We start from the raw sequence: 20,455 nt of genomic DNA, 5'->3' as shown, positions 1-20,455 counted from the left end.
TGTTGTATTCAAGTCTGTTCTAATGTGGGTCTTTGTGCATATGTCTAGAAATAATAATGTTCCTCAAAAACTCTGCCTTCCAATTCCATGAAAACATAACCATAGCAACTCTGCGGAGATGTTCTTTTGAAAGACCAAGTTGTTGTCGAGACAAAGGAAAACATTATTTTCTGCAGAAAATATATAATTCCTTTTCTTTTTTCTAGTGAAGAGAAAGAACTTGAGCATTTACTAAATACTAGAGCAAATTTTGTGGATTCAATCTGAAGGTGCACAACATTGAAGAAAGCCAGGTTTTGTTACAACAATCATTGGGTGCCACCTTTACAAGAAGGACTCTGAAGGATGGAAATGCGAAGATTTTTATAGATGTTGAGGGCCACAAGGTGGAAAATCCTAGCAACCTGATTTCCTAGCCTCTGGGCAGATCCTTGTCAATATATTTGGCATTCTGTTGCTGGGGAAAATGGGCCTTTCAGGAGGGCAGCAGAGCTGGGGAAATCCATTGATGAAGGAGATGGAATGTTGAAGTGATCAGCTGATAAAAGATGGAAGGTTGGGGTTTCTCTGTGTTACAATTCCCTTGTAAAGCTGCCTGTGGGCTGAGATGATGAGCTTCTATTGTTTGGTTTAGATGGCATTGCACAGGGCTTTACCTAGAGGCAAGAAGGGTCAGTTTGGGTCTGATACATACCATTAAATAAAATGATGGAGTAGGTTTAACTCTACTCATGTCTAAAAGGCAGAGAGAGAAAAGGGTATATAGCCTCTGTTTGTTAGATTTATTTTGTCCATTAAACAAAGAATTTATACTCAGATAATTGAAAAGACATACTGTAGATTGCTTGTATGTACTTTTGCAAAGTTGTAACCTAATAAATATGCAAAATAACTCCACCACAATTTCATTAGAAATTAATTTCGTGCTTTTGCTTCCATTAAACTTTGCATCAGCATAAATACCAACATAAAATCAAACTCACCTAGCATTCAATTTTTCTGAATCAAAAATCCACCTACATGCAACGGAAAAGATGTTAACCACTGAAAGTCAGCTAGAAACAATGGCGCTTAAATTTAAGGAAAAATTCTGTTTGAAATACTGACATGAAAAAGCTTGCAGTGGCAAAAAAATATGTAACAAAGAATAAAAGGAAGTTATACAGTTTTTTAAAAAATTGAAAAGAAAAATGTGGAAAGCCCATATTAGACTATCCAAATATAATGTGACAAATTTTCTAGATTAAAAAAAAGACAAACATGCATTCCTACTGCATGAACAGAATAGAGCAGTGATGGCGAACCTTTTCGGTACTGAGTGCCAAAAAGGGAGCGTGCGCGCTCATCTCGGCTGCAACCCGGAAGAAGAGCTGGCCAGGCTGCATATGCGCCCCCGAAAATGAAATTCCAGTTTCCAGCGCACATGCCAGCTAGTCTTCCAGGTTTCTGGCGCGCCTGCACACGTGACGATCAGCTGGCCAGCTCTTCCAGTTTCCTGCACTGCCGCACGCAAAAAGGCTAGCTGATTGTCACGTATGCATGCGTGCCAGAAACTCGGAAGAGGAACGGGCGACACCATGCGTGCCAGGTGACATGGCTCTGTGTGCCACTTCGGGCACACGTGCCATAGGTTTGCGATCACAGATATAGAGAGTAATAGTTTTACTCATTTACACGTATTTAGATTCCATGTGGCAAAAGAACTACGGTATTTCAATATTATAAGACTATTATATGCAGATAATATATAGCAATTAAATACTTGTATACCTGAATATTTCTGTTTACAATAAGGCACACTAAGCCTACAAATAAAAATGGCTTTAGGTGTATTACATACTGCATTGATAACATTTACAAGGAATATCAAACTAAAATTATTTGATGCGTTGTCTGCATTCAGTAATAACAAAAATGAATTAGTGCCAAATAAAAAATATGAGTGTATAAGCTTTTTGTCTAATACAGCCGGAAAGAAAAAGCATTTGTTTCTGTTCTCAATTGCCACATACAGGCAAAATATTGATAAGAGGTTTCATAAGTGTCTTGCTCAGATAAGAATTTCTCATACAGTACTGGCATAAATCAACAGACAAGACATTCTGGTGACTGAGAAACAGGTAAGTGAGCATACACATAAGCTTTGAATACAGTCACATACAATAGCTTTTATCATAATGAAAATTAATATCAAATGCACAAAGCATTTAATATTAATTTTGCTTCTACTATAGAGCCTTTGGACATATTAGGTACAATTGAAGCACATAAATTCTTGAACATCTATGCATGTTCTCTGTTAAGAGTGGTCACAGTGCTTTCTAAAATTGCATTTCTTTCTGGAAGAGTTCAAAGCACCAGGATTGATGGCAAGTTTTAATAGGCTCAGAAAGCATTCTCCCTGGCAAACTATCTTCCTAAGTGCAATTCATGCTTATATTTTTGTTACACTTTATAAGGATTGCTTAAATTTTTAAAATCTTGTTAAAATAAATGCCAAAAAATGTAAGAAAAATGAAACAGTTTCTAATACAGGTTGTCCTTGACTTACAACTCCATTTAGTGACTGTTCAAAGTTATGACACTGAAAAATGTGACATGACATTTTCACAGTTACGACTCTTGCAACATCCCCATGATCATGTGATCAAAATTCAAATGCTTGACAACTGGTTCATATTTATGACTGTTGCTATATCCTGGGGTCATGTGATCTCCTTTAGCGACTTTCTGATAAGCAAAGTCAATGGGGAAGCCAGATTCACTTAACAGCCAGGTTACTAATTTATCAACTGCAGTGATTCATTTAACAACTGTGGCAGGAAAGGTTGTAAAATGAGGCAAAACTCACTTAACAAATGTCTCACTTAGCAACAGAAAGGCTCAATTGTGGCCGTAAATTGAGAACTACCTGTATTATTTAACCTATACATTCTTCTTTACTCCTGGGGTAATTCAGATTCAGGGCAGGCAGGATTTTTTGTTTTAGGGAAGATGTAGACCAGGGGTGAAATGCTCCCGGTTTGGACCGGATCGTCCGATCCAGTAGCAATGGCGGCAGATGGTTCAGAGAACCAGTAGCAAAAATCCCTGCGCACCCCCCCGCATGCCCAGCTGAGCCGCAGGATCATCAGAGGCTTTTTTTTTTTTTTACTTTTAAAAGCATTTTTTCTACAACCTCTTCCTACGAAAAAATGCTTTTAAAAGTAAAAAAAAGCCTCTGATGATCGCGCGGCTCAGCTGGGATAGTCAGAGGCTTTTCAAAGCATTTTTTTCTGCAACCTCTTGGCCGAAGAGGTGGTAAAAAAATGCTTTGAAAAGTCTCTGACGATCCCAGTTGAATTTCTGATCAGCAGAGGCTTTTCAAAGCATTAGAAAAAAATGCTTTGAAAAGTTAAAAAAAAAAAAGTTGGCCATGCCATCCAGTCACATTACCACCACCACCACCAAGCCATGCCCACAGAACCGGTAGTAACAAATTTTACATTTCACCCCTGATGTAGACTATTCATATGGAGTCTGAATTCTGTCAGCAGTCCTGTCCTTCCTTTATAAAGCACACTTGAAATGTGCTTTCATTCTCACCTGTTATTATAAAACAAGCACAAAACTTGTGAGTCTTGGAAAGAATTTCTTATCTTTGTCCTGCTGTTTAAGATGAGAAGGAAAGGGGGAGCTAAGAAAAAGAATAGTATCACAACCTCCATTAGGCTCTGTCTCCATCTGCTGCTTGCTTCAGCACTGCCCATCATAATCTCTAACAGACTATCTCTAAGGGAAGGACAGCCTTTACAGACAAAAAGAAAATATTGTCCACTCCTATTATCAAGTGATCAAAGTAATAAAACATTACCAAAACAATTCCATTTTCTTCAATTAAGAATAACACAATCATTTTGTGAACCGAGTATTCTTTTCCAAGTAAAGGGAGAAGTAACTTAAAGCAGGACCAAAAAGGGTGGTGAGAGCACAGACCCAAAAGGAAGAATATTGTTTCAAAATAACCTTCCCAAGCTTTGTATATCAGATTGTACCTTCCAGTATTTCCTGTGGTGCAACGTATAGAATAAGACTTCCATTAAAATAATCAAAAGTTCACTGTAAAATAAAACGTTGTTTCAGAAATATTTTCTGATTTGAGATACAGAATATATAGTTCTGCTAGGGTATCTGCCTTATCAGCTGAATTGATAGAAGCAATATAAAAATATTCTCATAAGCCTACAGACAATAACTGCTTGAAAGAAACTTTGTGTCTTATAAAAACCCTCATCAAAATACTTGCAGTTAATGCAGAGTAGCAGTGATAATGCCCATTATAACTCACCAACCAGATTTAGGTTGAATCATTGTAAAAGCCATGGGATAAATTTATTTAGATTTATTTAGGAAATAACAATTGACTATAAATTACCTAATATGTAGAATAAACAGTCCAATGTATAAATAGATATCCCCATGGCTGTTAACTATGATTCCTTCCTTCCTTCCTTTCCCTCCCTTCCCTCCCCTTTCCTTCCTCCCTCCCCTCTCATTTCTGGGACTCTTCCTACTAATTCCTAGAGTTTTTACCGTTCTCAGCATGTCATTAATAATATAAATGAGCACAAGAAGCCAGGCAGATGTGAAGATGTAGTCCCACCCAGGGGTGAAATCAACGGCCTGTGCAGATTGTAGCTGATTCCGACAGTGAGGAGGCTGGTGTGGTGCTGCGCCAGCAGCCTGTGCAGCTGGCGCTCGAGTCGGACAGTGAGGAGGCTGGAGAAGATGTGGTGCCAGAGGCAGGGATTCAACCAGGGCCTTCAGAACCTCCAGAAGCTCCTTTAAGTGAAGAGGATGAAGAGGTGGAGCCTCTTCTCAATGCACGGGTGTGCAGAGCTGCCAAAAGGCAGGAGTGGCTCCTCAGAAGGAGGTCTCGAGAGTAATGCTTGGGGCTAATTGGCCACTCCCTTAGCCTATTTAAGAAGGAACGCCGCTTGCAGCAAGCTGTAGGGAACAACTTTAGTTCACTCTCCTTCACGTCTGGATTCTCTGCAAAATTGCTTCTGGGCTTTCTGCCAACTCTAGTAAGACTATGATTACCTTATCTCAGAATTCTTGTAGGCTGTTAAGACAATTTATTAACAGCCTTTGGTTGATAAAGACTGAGTTATTTGAGTAAAATAAGCTTTGCATAGAGTTTGTGCGTGCTGCGTTCTTTGGGGTCCGTAGCTGGGGCAGAACAAATGCTCCTGGTTCGGACCGGGGTGATCTGGTAGCGATTGAGGCAGGTGGTTCGGAGAACCGGTAGCGATGGCGGTGCAAAGCTCCGCCCGCCCACCCGGGTGTCATTACTTCCTGCTTTTAGGTTAAAAAAAGGTTAAAAAAGGCTCTGACAATCGTGCGCCACAGCTGTGATCGTCAGAACCTTTTTTTAACCTTTTAAAAGCATTTTTTTAACAACCTATTTGCCCGAATAGGTTGTAAAAAAATGCTTGAAAAAAGTAAAAAAAAAAAAAAAGTTGGCCACGCCCACCGTCACATTACCCCACCACCACCAAGCCACGCCCACAGAACCGGTAGTAACAAATTTTACATTTCACCACTGGTCCCACCACCTTGACAGATAGTCTATCGTGATAAAGTCTGCTGTCTCTGATCACAGTTTGCCTGCAATGTTAATTGGTAGAGCAAGCCTGACGAGATAAGAGCACTCACGACTGGATTATTTCTTTTTAACACTGTGCAACAACGCATGTAGTTCTCATATTGGATAATTTAATTCAAAGCCTTTAGTTTTGCCATTTGAAAAGTCATTTTATTTAACATCAGTTTTTTCTGAACAAGATTAAGCTCAAGCAGCACTGTGTTTTATGCTAACACAGCAGAGTCAAACACATGTCAACTAATGTAGTAGCTTTGGCTGTTGTTTCTTGTTCTATGTTAGTTAAAAATAAAGTACGGTAGAGGACAAATTTGATCTTTTCTGATGATTTAAAAGAGGTCACAATTGCATACCACTTTAAAATAACAGCATGGCTCATGGAAGAAAATAGTAGTGCACACTGAAAATCAGTGGCCTTCCAAATTAGACCATTAATCGGTTTTTAGCACAGTGCCATTCTTCATACTTTGCAAATCTATCAGGAAGTAGCATCAAACTGAATTATTCCATATTTACCAGTTATCATCCACTCAGGATCAATATTCATGAGCTGTTCACCTTGCCCAGGTTTCAAACCAACCTGAGTATCAGATTTCAATGTCCTTAAGCTACAGAGTGGTGCAGGCTGAAAATTGTTCAAGGCTTGATGGAACGGCACTGTGAATTCCCACTTTCGATCACCTGTTAACTTTCTATAGTTCAAATCACCTTTGAAAATAATTAAGCTTGATTTCTGTAACTCAGTGTATAAATCTGGAGCAATCTCAGCCATACTAGAAAATTCATGTGGTAAAGTCCAGAACATGTGATCATGATAAATCCAAACACCTTTTTTCAGATAGCCCTCCCAGGAGACACCACATCTAGCCATCCATTTATGATTAGCTGCCTTCATCTGTCCAATTGTCCAATCCAGATCATGTTTTGTAGTATCTGACACATACCATGGAATGCTTTTCCCATGGAAATTAATTTCAGTAACCAATTCTGAGGATATCAAAAAATCAGCCAAAACAAGATCAGTAATAAGTTCAAAACCAGCATTATCCAGGACTATGTCAAGTCTAGTTGGTGTTTTGTTTTTCTTTTTGTTTATAAGCAATGACCAAAGTTTTTCCACGTGATCCACCAAGATGAATTTTTTTAATTCTTCCACAGATTGTAATGGGTCAGACTTCTGAGAATTATCCGCCCCGGCTGAAATGGATAGATCACATTTATTGCCCCATAATGAAACCTAAAAAAAGAGAAGTTTGCTTGTTAATTTTTGGTAACCTGGCAATTCTTTTATATGCTAAACCTAATCCAATAGCCTGTCAAAGCATTTCTTGCAAAGAAGGGGGAAATGATATACTGTACAGCTTCCTCCCAAACCTCTGAAAAAGAATTGAACCAGTGCTGCCCAAAACAAAATCAAAACATTCCCATTTAGTCCCGAGACATGTTTTACATATCCCTAGCTCTGTCACTATTTTGAACAGTTGGGATAATATTTGTTACTTTGGATAAAACAAACTTTGATAGTATGTATAGTTTTGCACCAGTTCTTGGAACTGGAAACATGGTATTGCTTACTGTTTTCAAAATATGGAAATATAAACAAGCATCAGTTTTACCTGAATTAGGTTACAAAATTCCTCTTTCAAACGTTTTTCATCTAAGCCATCTGTATTTTTCAACATTTCTTGGAGACAAGAACTTAAAGAAATCATGGCTTGCTGAGATTCAAAAAAAGCATGATTCTTTTCTTCTTTAAATACATCATAGTTGCTGATGGGTGGACTAAACAAAAGATGTTCTTTAGATTAGTTTCTGATATCATTAGCATCTAAAACACATGCATATTAAACTTTTTTTCCTTCAGACACATTGAACATCATATTAACTACTTTTGACTAAATGAATCTTGTTAGAAATGCACAGCATGAGATTATATTAACATGTTCAATTATACCTAGTATTATTTTTCAATAACAATCCATACTGGGAGCGTATATTGTTTTGTTCCATGTTTGACAAAAGATCTTTCATTTGATCATAATAAGGTAGAAATGGATTTGCCAATGGCTTAACTTATTCTTAATTTTCCCCCTCATTAATACATACATATGGACATACATCTTTTTAACTTAAACAAGTTAAAATAATTTTAATTCTCCCCACTTCTTAATGTTGCTGCTGTTCCTTATCAGTTTTCATCTGCTAAAATAATTAAAGGAATGCTTAATTAAAAGATATATTTCTCAAAAAGGCATATATAAACTCATGTTACTCTACTGATCAACCATTGTATTCTAACATAGAAGAGAACATGGAACAGGGCTACACAGCATCTTTGCATGAGTGAATAAGCAAGAGAGAAAATTCATTATTATTTCTATTTTAACTTGAACTACCAAACAGAATTACTTCACATGCAATCCTGAATGATATTGCAGTTTTGAACAGGTTAGTTTTATGACAAAATCCTTCTCTAGTTCAGTCTCAATGAATGGTGAATTTGAATCCATGTTCAAGCTCACCATGATAGGATGTGGATTTGATGGAACTCAGAGGCTCATTTCAGACAAGAGTGAAACCACATCAAATTTGCTTAATTTTACCAGTCTGTACAAATCGAAGAGAGTACTTCAATATTTGTAGCAAGCCATTACTAAGATTAATGATACTTATTAGTCCCCTGTATTTAATAGAACCCTGAATGATCTCAAAAGCTAAAACAAGTTGAACCCAGTTAGTACTGGAATTTTAGAGCTGTTCTCTGGAATGGAAAATCAGATAGCCTTGGGGGGGGGAGGAAGGCAAGCACTTTTTGAAATGTGGCTGAGGGAATTGCATGGATCAAGCTTGACTTGAAGGTAATTTTTATGTATCTTTTTCCTCAAATATTTAAACAAAAAGAGACAAGATCATACAAGCTTACCTCTGAATAACAGCTTCATGAATTCTACGATACAAGTAACACTCTGTATACAACCAAGGAGATTGAAACCAGCTTGGTGGTTCATTTGATACATTTTTATGATATTCTAAGTACTGGTTCCACAGAGGGGTATCAGGGAGATTATCATTCAATGCAATCAGCGGCTTGTCTGTCTGCAACTCATTCCGCAACTTGGAAAGATAGCCTATAGCTTTCTTTTCTGCTTCAATGCCTTTCTAAAATAAAGTGAAAATGTTTCTAATTCAAGTGTTTATGCTTACTAAATTTACACTGCAATAAAGTATATTTAATATGTTTTAAGCATATTGAAAATATTGGTATTGAGACTCAAAAATATCCAGACCCAAAGCTCAGTATGGCAACCATTTGAGTGACCATAATGAATTAAACTAATAACCAAATGAATATTTGTGTTATGCTGAACATGGAAGCAAGTGAATAAATATGGCCTCGAGGAAAATAAAAGTGGGGTAAGATTTTAAAAGAGGGTTCTTTATTCTTAATGTTTACATAAACTGAATGCAAGAGTAGAGCAGTGGCAAACAATAAGACAATGGTAAATTAAAATGTATCTTTCATGTGCTGTGCGAAGCCAAACAACAGCAACGCAGCTCACCAGCTCAAATCCCCCTGCAACTCAGACTAACCCGAGCACAACCAAGCCCCCACCTAAACAGAACACCCCCCATCCAGAGCACAGCCAAACCCCCAACCAATCAGAACACACCTCCACCCAATAAGAACACAGCCAAGCTCCCACCCAATCAGTTCACACCCCCACTGGCAGTTAAAAGGAAGAAACAGCTGCAATCACACATTGTTCCTAGAAGCACGAAGCCGAAAACACCAGCCTGAAGATGACGAATGAGACTTCGTCGAAACGTCGCCAAGACACTTCCAATTTTACACAGGAGAAAACCCGAATAACCAAAGACCTACATATATATATATATGCAAAAAATTAAAATCTCGGGTGTTTTCCCGCATCATGTTAAATAAGTTAGTTAAAATGTTTAAAATTCTGGTTAAAATCCTAGCTTAAAATCTTCCATATATATATGTATATATGTTTTATATTTTATATATATATATATATATATGTTTTCTGAGGTTTTTACGGGTGTTTGTATGTAGGTCTTTGGTTATTCGGGTTTTCTCTTGCGTAAAATTGGAAGTGTCTTGGTGACGTTTCGACGAAGTCTCATTCGTCATCTTCAGGCTGGTGTTTTTGGCTTCGTGCTCCTAGAAGCACGAAGCCGAAAACACCAGCCTGAAGATGACGAATGAGACTTCATCGAAACGTCGCCAAGACACTTCCAATTTTACGCAGGAGAAAACCCGAATAACTAAAGATCTACATATATATATATATTTGTTTATGTAAGTTTTCACGGGTATGTATGTGTGTATAGTTAATATTTCGGGTTTCTTCCCGTGTAATTGTGGATATATCCCTAAAAGGGTAGAAGCGACGTTTCGACAGAATCCCATCTGCCATCATCAGGCTTATGTCAGCAGTCATTTTGCACTAATATATATATCTGATCTGGATGGATGAGGGATAAGAAAATAGGATTATGACATTTGCAAATGACAAAGTTGGGGGATAGCAAACACCTACCTAAAAGTTCACCAAGCTTCAAGAGGTTCTTGAAACTGAGTGACTGACCAAAAATCAGCCTCTGGTGACCTCTTGAAGATACTGCATTAGTGGATAACTGCCAGATAGGTTGGACCAAATTATTTCAAATATTCCTTCCAACCTCTACATTCTACAATAGTTTATAAAGTGCTGATCATTAAGCAAGAACAAATTCTGGGATATATGGTACGTAACCTACTGAGAATCATATATGAAGGAATGACTAAAATACATGGGAGCTAAACATCTTTCCTAGGAAAAGAGGCATCTGAATCTTTTTTTTTTTAATTTGAAAAAGCTGGCAGGGGGCATAACCCAGTAAGGTAATTTATTTTAATTTATATTTCCTACTTTTAAATTATTATTCTAAAATAATAGCACTGTTCAGCATTCACTGAACAAAAAACATTTTCCTCTTCTAATGATACTAGCGTTCATGTTCATTTAATTAAATTAATTAGCAACCATTATAGATCATAAAAGGCACTTACCTGTTCATGCACAATGGCCTACTACAAGATTCTATGAATTGATTAGTTTAGAAGACTTTAAAAGATTTGAAACATAAATGAGATGATGCTCAGCAAGAGAAACCTTGGCTAATCCAGTATACATCTTTATCATTTGAAACAGGAAAATGTATGTCTAAGTTATGCAGAACTAACTATAGAAAGCAGTAAGCACAGTCAACAGTTGTATTCATGCAATAATAAAACAGAAAGGGTCACTTTTCTTACTTCTCCATGTTCTTCAAAGAACTCATGTTTATGTCGATGTAAAGTATCAATAACACGAGTCAGGATAAGAGGCAGCCTGTCTTTAATTGTATTATATGCAAAAGATCTATAAAAAAACAACATTTCAGGCTTGTAAATAGCTTGAATATTACCAAATATTCAACATGAATTAGAATGTGAATTTTATTTTTAAAGTTTGGGCCCCTGAAAAGCTTGAAATTAGTGTAAAATTTAAGTTTAACCAATTATTCAGGGTGCCAGAGCCTTCCAGTTTTAAAAATAAGGGCGCCTAATAAAGCTGGAGGGCTCTGATACTATGAACTTTAGACTTAAACTGTACACTACTTTTAGGCCCTTCAAGGGTCCAAACATTCAAAATAAAAAAAATAACTACCCTATTTTTTTAATGTGCTTGTTATACACTATATATCTTGTTCAGTCTGAACAGGTCATATATATATGTCTCTGCAATTTTCTCAGCAAGGTTTTCAGAGTGATTTTCCCAAAGTCCCCCAGTTGGTTTCGCGCCTATGATAGGACTATAAGTGTGTGTTTCTAGCCCTGCACATTTACTTATTACACCAAAGCAATTCTTGGGAATGAACCGGCTGACTGGAATAATGAAATTCCTGATACATTTTCAATAAATACAAATATAACATTGGGATCATTATACAGACCAAGCTATGGCATTTTTATAATTTCTGCAAAAGATCACTAGTGACATTTACTTAATTTTAACACCAGTAATTTAATGAAGAACATAAGCACAGCTGATTAATTTATACGTGGCCACTTTTAAATTAAGGCAGGTATTTGTAGCATTGGCCCAAACTGCTGGGTTTCATTTATGGTTTAGTGCCTCGTGCAAACTCACAAAAATTGAACACTGAACACACCATGGTTCAATTAAGCATGGGTAAATCAAGCCATGCCACCGGCATCTAGCCGAAGATAGCAATAAGCAAACTGGCGCAGTCTTCTGCAACCTGATGCCTTCCCAACGTTTTGGGATTGCAATTCCCCCCAAAAAATCCTGAGCGTTTTCGCAATCCAAACAAGCAGCCCCAAAGCAGAGCAGGAAAGAGGATTTCCAGAAACACTCGGGCAGAAACTCCTCGTGTTGTGACACTCCACAATTTCAACCTTCTCAATCCCGACGCTTTATTCCTGCCCCCCCCCCACTCCTCCTCTTCCCGTTTCCAAGCTACAAGGAGCCGGCGAGGGAAAGAAACGCACCCCTTGATCTTGCCCGTAAGAGAAGCCGGTAACCCCACCAACTGCGGCGTCGCCATTTTAATCATTATGACCTCAGCCCCGCCGAGTGCGGCTGCGCAACTTCCGAGCCAACTCTCCTTCCTATTGGTCGGTTGGCTTGGTGCGCTTATTGGTCAAAAAGGAGAGGCACGGGAAGGCTGCGGGCGAGTCGGGCCGGTGGGGCGGGGAGAGGAAGCCAGGCAGAAAGCCACGTGAGGTCACCTGACGGCGAGGCGCGAGCTTTTCTTCCGCGCTCTTGGGTGGGGGTGGGGGGGGGAAGAGGGGTGGATCCAAAGAGAGGCGAGGCGGAGAATATGATTGGACGAAGCCATCACGTGGCGAACGGGGCTGAAATCGGTGTGGCGTTTTGCCGCTCTTAAGAGGCGCGAGCGGGTTTCAGGTAACGGAGCTCGAGCCCGGACGTTTGATATATCTTTCTCTCTCTCCCTTGAACCTGGCTGCGGCCACCTCAGCCTACAGGAGCCGGGGAGCTTCCTACCTGGGCGGGCCACTCCAGGTCAGGGCCTGACGGAGGTAGTGAGGAAGGAGAGACGCCTTTTCCGATGGGCTTCTGTTTTTCTATTGGAATCAAAATATGACTAAAATGAACGGGGGGGGGGATATATTATTTTTTTTAGGCGGTCCCTGCTGTTTTCCCCTCACGATCGGAATTAAGGAAGAGATTTAGATTTTTATTCAATCAAGACGATTTTCGGATGTAATCACGTCAGTGGCACTGTGTGATAGTGGGTCCGCGCAGAATTTCAGATAATAACATTACGAAGTTTATTCCTTCCTATAAAAATACCTGCCTATATATTTAAAAAAAAAGTTTTCGAGGTTGGGTTGGATCGGGCCTCCCTTTTGAATACCTTTCGGCGAGGTATTCAAGAATCGTGAGGTATTTATGTCGTCAGCACAAACTGATGGACGAAACAAAGCTTTATAGATCGCTCATAGGCAAGCCGGTGTCCTGATGTTTTGAGGATTCAGTTTCTACCTGCAGTTGACAAGGCATTCTGAGAAAATACAGTTTCGAACATCAAATTACGATTATAAATTCTTTGCCTGTGAACTAAATGAGAATCCAGTTGGATGGTTTGGGCAGCGGTCTGGATGGGACTTAATCAAGCTTCCCATCATATGTGAGCTCTCAGAGAGGATAAGATGTTTGGTATACTAGTTGTAGCTATATTAATACAGTAAAACCCATTATGTTTTGTAGGTTATGTTACTCCCATAGGATCTGCATTTAACAATTCTTGAAATTGTTTTAGAATGCAGGCGGGTAAAATATTACTTTACTTTCCTGTAGATCTATTTTTGATGAAAACATGTGGCAGATTAGGTTAAAACACTAATATTGGACCACCAATACCATAGATGGATTCTTAAAGTAGATCGTCAGATCTAATAAAATGTAGAATAATTCAATTAACTTATTCATTTGTGCAATTCATCTACTGCATTGGTTTTGACTGTAGCTGTGCACATGTACTAATTAAAACAAATGCAAGTAGTAGTCATAATATTACAGGCAATAATATTAACACTTCCAAAGTCCTCTAGAAAACTCACCTTTTTACAAACTTCCAAAAGGCCTTGACATTGGGAGCTATCCTTTGGGGGGTGGGCACCATCTTCAGCATCTCCCAGAAATGTCTAGAGTTGCTTTTTCAAATCTCCATAGACATCTCCCAGAAATGCATTAGTGAAATTGCAAAAGTAGCAATCAGCACATTGAATTACATCCAGAAATGTACCAATAATTAGTAGCTTCACAGCAATGATGTAATATGCTACGGTGGTAATGTGATTGCCTAATAAGCACATAGGTACTGTCTTTATAGTAGGTGAAGTTTCTGAGATGTCTTTAAGGGCAGCTCCAGTCAGTTATGATAATCCATGCAAAATGTAATAAAGGGCATCCATGCAAAATGTAATAAAGGGCATTCATCTTCCTTGAGTTGAGTCTAAGCATATTTTCCCATCCAGACATCTGACACATCTCCCATTGGGTTGGAGGTGGAGATACATAACAGGCTTCATCTACCTATTGATTATCTCTTGCCATGAAATTAATTATTAGCTTCCTCAGAAGTTTCATGTCTATATTAAGCAGGATAGGATAAAGAATAAAACTCTGTTTTATAACAGAGACCAAGAGTCCAGCCTCTCTTTCCCTACAACCACTGATTGGCCCCACTCAGGAAAGAAAGAAAACAACTAAAGAATAAGCATGGGTAACGGGATTGAAGGCTGCTGTGAGGTCCAGCAATACAAGGACGGTCACGCTCCTCCCTACACGTCCTACAAAAGTTAACTGTGAGTACAACCAGTGCTGTTTCCATTCTATGTCCAGGCCTGAATCCAGAATACCACAGATCCAGATAATCCAAATATTACTACTTTGCTCCAAGTACTCATTAGAGAAATGGATAGTTGGGTTTGTTATGGGTATGTAGTCCACATGAAGAACTAACTGTTATAACTGAAGACTGCAGATAAGTCAAGAAAATACTGATGAAGTGGAGTGCTTTAAAGATATGAAGAAAAATGCAAAATGGATTTTCAAAATAGGAGATTGAAAGCTTTGGTTTATGAGATAACTTTCTTTGAAATTCTTTTTGTACCATACTCAGGATCAACAAGATAAATAAATTTGACAAATCTCAATATATGGACAAGTATTATAGGGCAAAGAGGTTAAATTTTTATACAAGAAAATATTTTGGGTCATGTTGGTCCTGAATATGGGTTAAAGGGAATGGATCCCCTTGAATTAAGGTATAACAGTATCGGCATTTAACTTCAACAAGATGCAGCAACTTTTAACCTAAACCTATTATAAGATTTTGTTGTTTGTGTAACACAGGTTTTCAGACAACAACATGGCATCATCTATGTGGAAAGGTGCATATTCAAAGATGTCCCCATTAACACACTTCTGGCTTCAAGCATTCCTTTTACTATATATATTTTAAAAAAAACAGCAAAAAAGACACATTTCTCTGTCTTATACTCTGCTCAGTGAGAAAATATTTACTAGGCATTCTATTTATTCTTATGCATGCTTTACTTCCTCATTTGAGGGACTGCCTCTTCCTGGTTATATCGAACCATCTACCTAGGGTTGACAGGAGAAACATGGTATAGATCCCATCTATGAAAGAGTATCATCTAGCAGGAGCAGGACCAAAGGCATTTCTGCTGTGGCACCTGTCCTTTGGAGCAACATTCTCCCAAAACTTAGATTGGCCCAGCCTTCAGGAAGGCCATGAAGATATTGACTTTGCCACCGTGCTTAGTATTCCAGCAATGGTGGGGAATGTTTACCGTGCCTGTGTTGAGCTGACACAAGGATGGATTGCTACTCACCATGATTATTTTTAAGTGATTATTAATGCCTTTATATGCTTGTATATTTGTTTTTAACTAGTTTTTATTTGAGTCTTGATTTTTTATGAGTTGTGAGTTATGAGTTGTGAGTTATTCAGGTGAGATGAGGCATTACGAATAAATGAATGAATTGTATATCTTACCCAATTTAGCAATTTACATTTGGGGACATTTGTGCAAAATATTTCACAGTTCAAGATTAGTCACTTGGCTATGTTGTCTTTAAAACAGTAAATATATAGTAAACTTGTTTTCTCATTAACCTACTGAGGAGCAAAATTATGGTCTGCATCCCCAGACTGCTCTTGAAATGTTGCTCATTTTCCTGTACCCTTTCATTTGGAATTCTACAAGTATTACTGTATTTTTCGGAGTATAAGACGCACCTTAGTTTTTGGGGAGGAAAATAGGAAAATAAAATCTGCCTACCAGGTATTCATCTGGCTAGTGTCCTTAGTCTGGTCAGCTTCAGGACATTTTGCTGGTTTTTTATCCCCTGCTTGGGGATAAAAAACAGCTGCTAAGGCACAGCTGAGAGGAAGCAGCAATGAGAAAATCAGGCAAAGCACAGGGAGATCGCTTCACTCTGCTAGCACCTAGTTTCTAAAGAACAGCTGAGTCAGAGCAAAGCATGGAGATCACTAGCGCCTCCTTAAAGCACAGCAGAGAGTCGAGGGAGCAGGCAAAGCTGGGAAGATCACTCGCTAGCGCCTCGTTAGGGCTGAAAAAAAGCTTCGGAAAAAGCTACATTCGGAGTATAAGATGCACCCAAATTTTCAGCCTCTTTTAGGGGGAAAAAGGTGTGTTTTATACTCTGAAAAATACGGTACTTTCCAGCCTTACTTAACAATTTTGTCTATAGTTTTTGCATCCAGTCTTCCTACTATTCCCTTTGGAAGAATGCTATTACTATTCCTTTATACAGCTTTTATGCCCAAAACAAGTTACATAATGGTTTATTTAAAAATTTTGCCAGCTAAATCATGTATATATATTATGTTTTTAAAAAATGATTTTTTTAACATTCTCAAAAATGTGTGGTTTCATTTTCATAACTTCTTTCCTTGGTACTAACATTTAAAAGATTCATTCCAATGTTACTTTTCTGTATATTGTTAGCACTCCTATAAATGTTTTTATATTTATATTTTATATAACTTTATATTATAACTTTGTATTATTTTATCATTAGTACTCCTATACATGCTTTTATATTTACAGTATATTATAATTATATTATATATTATACCTTATATTGTTTGCCACGTGTATATTTGAATAGACATGTTTAATCTACATTTGGAAGAAACGGGCATTTTCTAAGCAGATTTTTTAAACATTTTTGCAGTTCCCCATCGTCTTGTGATTATGATTTACACCGCTTTCACTAGAAACTTGCTTATTTCTAGTTTCTGGCAAAAATGACTCCATATAGAACAATAGAGTCATTTAATGACAGCAGCATTTGCTTTATGACTACAGCTTTTGCTTAACGACCACTGCAAAAAAGGTAAAATCAGGTGCGGTTACATGGTGGCCCGCTTTACAACAGGGTGGATTTTATTTAAATCAAGTTGATTTAAATCATGATTTAAATGATTTAAATCACTAGTAAAAAGGCTTGATTTAAATCAGGGTGGATAAAAATCAATGATTTTTTTTAAAAAACAAAAAAATCGGATTTTTTATTTAAATCGGATTTTTTTATTTAAATCGGATTTTTTTATTTAAATGAGATTTTTTTTATTTTTATTGAATTTATTTTAATAAAAAACTTTTGGTATAAAAATCTATTGTAAGATAGTTTTCTATTTAAGATACATAAATAATTTAGTTTATTCAGCATGAAATGGAGCTTAGTTATGCAGCACAAGGCTGTATATTCTGCAACACTGGGGCTATCGGTGAGTCAACAGCAGGTCAAAGGAGTAGCAGAGATGACAGTTGCTCTTTAAAAATTATGATTTAAATCGAGTTGATTTAAATCAAGTCTTTTTACTAGTGATTTAAATCGACTCGATTTAAATCAAATCCCCCCTGATTTAAATCAACTCGATTTAAATCAGGGGTGTCAAACTCAAGGCCCGGAGGCCAGATCTGGTCCATGGGATGCTTAGATCTGGCCTGCGGGGCCACCCTGGAAATAGTGAAGGGCTGGCCCACCGTGCTTTTGCCAGTGAAAACAGGCTCCCGAGCTCCATTTTCAGCTACCACGGCCTCCTGCAACCCTCTGCCATGTGGCCTTCCTGAGCTCTGTTTTCATTGGCAGAGGGTTGCAGGAGGCCGTCAGAGCCAAAAACGGAGCTCGGGAGCCTGTTTTCACTGGCAGAGCGCTTGGGCCACCACAGGAACCTCCAACATGAGTGATGTTGAGCTGGCCATGCCCACCCCACCCCCCAAGGTCAAACACAACCCTGATGCGGCCCTCAATGAAATCGAGTTTGACACCCCTGATTTAAATCATAATTTTTAAAGAGCAACTGTCATCTCTGTCCCGCAGTGGCTTTTCCTCTGATTCACCGACTGTCCCAGTATTGCAGAATATACAGCCTCATTCTACATAACTAAACTCCATTTCATGCTGAATAAACTAAATTATTAATGTATCTTAAATAGAAAACTATCTTTAGATAGATTTTTACTCCAAAAGCATTTTATTAAAATAAATGTGATAATAATGTGATTTCAATTTTAAAAAATAAATTTTTAATTTTTTTTAAAAAAACCATTTTTTATCCACCCTGCTTTACAATCAATATGACTTACGATCAAAACTGTGGGTTCAAGTTGGGAACTACTTGTAGATAGTTCACAGCGTGCTTAAAAATTTGATATGACTTTGGTCCAAGTTATCTGAAAGATTGCATTCCTCTCTATCAGCATATCTGAATTTTTAAAAGCCTTATACTCTTTTCTGCCAGCATCTGAGATCTATTTCATTGAAACTGCAGAGGCTTTTCAGTCACTGTTCCTAAACTCTGGACTTCCATCCCAAAGGAGATTCAAAATAAGAGAGCAGAATTTGACAGATACAAAGATTTTGACATCCAGATCAACCATGAAGTACTTATAAACAAGAAAGATAAAAATTTTGGAGTAGTCTTTGTATTTCTAGTTGTGCAATTGTATATATTGTTGCAAATCTTAAGGTAGATTTCAATATACAGTGCATGCAAGGAGATCTTGAGAATATTTCTGAGCTAGATTAGTTATTTAAGAGTAGAGAACATTTTCAAAAACAAAAATAAAAAGACTTAGCCACGGCAAACACTTGGAATCTGTTATTTCTGCTAAAGTAAGCATTGCATAATATTGGCTGAAAATAGCCAAATGTTATTATTTATTTATTTAATTAATTTTTTAAATGTTCGCACCTTCTATGTACACTGTGCAGAAATAGTAAATATGCATCAATCAAGTTTGTCCAGGGTAGAGATTGTGTCATCTTTTTTTTCATTCACTCACTGAAAGAGACAGTTTGAGCAGGGTTATCTGTTGGGACGTGGCAGCTCAGTGGCTAAGACGCTGAGTTTGTCGATCGAAAAATCGGCAGTTCAAATCCCTAGTGCTGCGTAATGGGGTGAGCTCCCGTTACTTGTCCCAGCTTCTGCCAACCTAGCAGTTCAAAAGCACGTAAAAAATGCAAGTAGAAAAATAGAGACCACCTTTGGTGGGAAGGTAACAGCATTCCGTGCACCTTTGGCGTTTAGTCATGCTGGTCACATGACCACGGAGACATCTTCAGACAGTGCTGGCTCTTTGGTTTTGAAACGGAGATGAACACCGCCCCCTAGAGTCAGGAACGACTAGCATATATGTGCGAGGGGAACCTTTACCTTTACCTTTATCTAAACTTTTGCATGCAAGTGTGCAACCGTATCTAGAATACTGGAAATAATTTTAGTAGGAACAAAATTTCATTATCTGTCGCATTTTCAGATTCTTATCATTTGAGGTTGTTCTTTATTCTGGCATGTTCAATGTGTCCAGTCGCCTACAAAGCAGAGAACTCATTTGCACCTTACATGTGCACATACACGTGCATTTATTTAAAGAACACTGGCTCCTCTGTAGAAAAGAATGTCTATAGTAGGTCTTAGAAGTGCAAGACTTTTTTGTAACATTGTTTCGGTCTCTAGAATTTCTTTTTATCTTCCCTTTATCTCTTCAGATTTCAAATCAAAACTATTCCTTAATTTGAGACAGATCTAATTGTGATGTTAAATTTTGTTTTGCCAAGCAAGTTCCCAAATATTTTGAGATCTGACGGCTCTTCCCTCCATGTTTTCTATGTTACGCATTGTTTTGAGAACCTGAGATGTAAGAATATATTCCAACTTGTTTAGAATAGCAGAGTGAGTAGGGTGTGCGAAGCATTTGAAAGGGGGTTTCACAAAGTGCATTGAAACAAGCTAAATACCCCTCTTTAAAGCATTAAAGCAACCATGTTATCTGGTAGGCTCATCCTGGTTGTTTGAAAGATTTTGCCCATATGTATGTGTGCATGCACAAGCACTTTTAGTGGCCATCCCAAAGAAGTATGTTTGATAGAGGGAAAATAAATCTCTTCCTTGATAGATGTTATTCAGTCTGTGAATTATTAGATACTTAATTGGTCATTAAAATTCCTATGGTGGTTAACACAGAAATTGTTATTCCAAAGGAATTTAGAAGTGATCTTAATATAATAAGATCTTTAAGAAAAGGCATGGAGAAGCAGTTACATACAGCAGAAGCAAATATGAAAAAGAAACTCAGAAACCCCACCTAGAACGCTAATAGTGTAAGAAGGGACAAAGAGAAACTTGGAGAGGTTTCAAGATGTTCTCGTT

At 37.8% G+C, this 20,455-nt stretch overlaps 1 protein-coding gene across 1 annotated transcript; it reads right to left on the bottom strand.

Annotated features, from left to right (window-relative positions):
• Nucleotides 1-5,775: 5,775 nt before the first annotated feature.
• On the bottom strand, nucleotides 5,776-14,091 carry DCPH1 (damage control phosphatase 1). The gene is made up of 6 exons (XM_034419034.2): nucleotides 13,803-14,091; nucleotides 12,207-13,243; nucleotides 10,968-11,073; nucleotides 8,568-8,803; nucleotides 7,261-7,426; nucleotides 5,776-6,881 (listed from the first exon to the last, which is right to left on the bottom strand). Exons 2-6 carry the CDS (start codon nucleotides 12,269-12,271, stop codon nucleotides 6,123-6,125), a joined length of 1,332 nt encoding a protein of 443 aa, XP_034274925.1. The 5' UTR covers nucleotides 12,272-13,243; nucleotides 13,803-14,091; the 3' UTR covers nucleotides 5,776-6,122.
• Nucleotides 14,092-20,455: the final 6,364 nt, after the last annotated feature.

Source organism: Pantherophis guttatus, chromosome 1, assembly GCF_059756535.1.
Source record: "Pantherophis guttatus breed Tessera chromosome 1, ASM5975653v1, whole genome shotgun sequence".
NCBI lineage: Eukaryota > Metazoa > Chordata > Lepidosauria > Squamata > Colubridae > Pantherophis > Pantherophis guttatus.
This window is presented reverse-complemented; position numbering and strand designations above follow the sequence as displayed.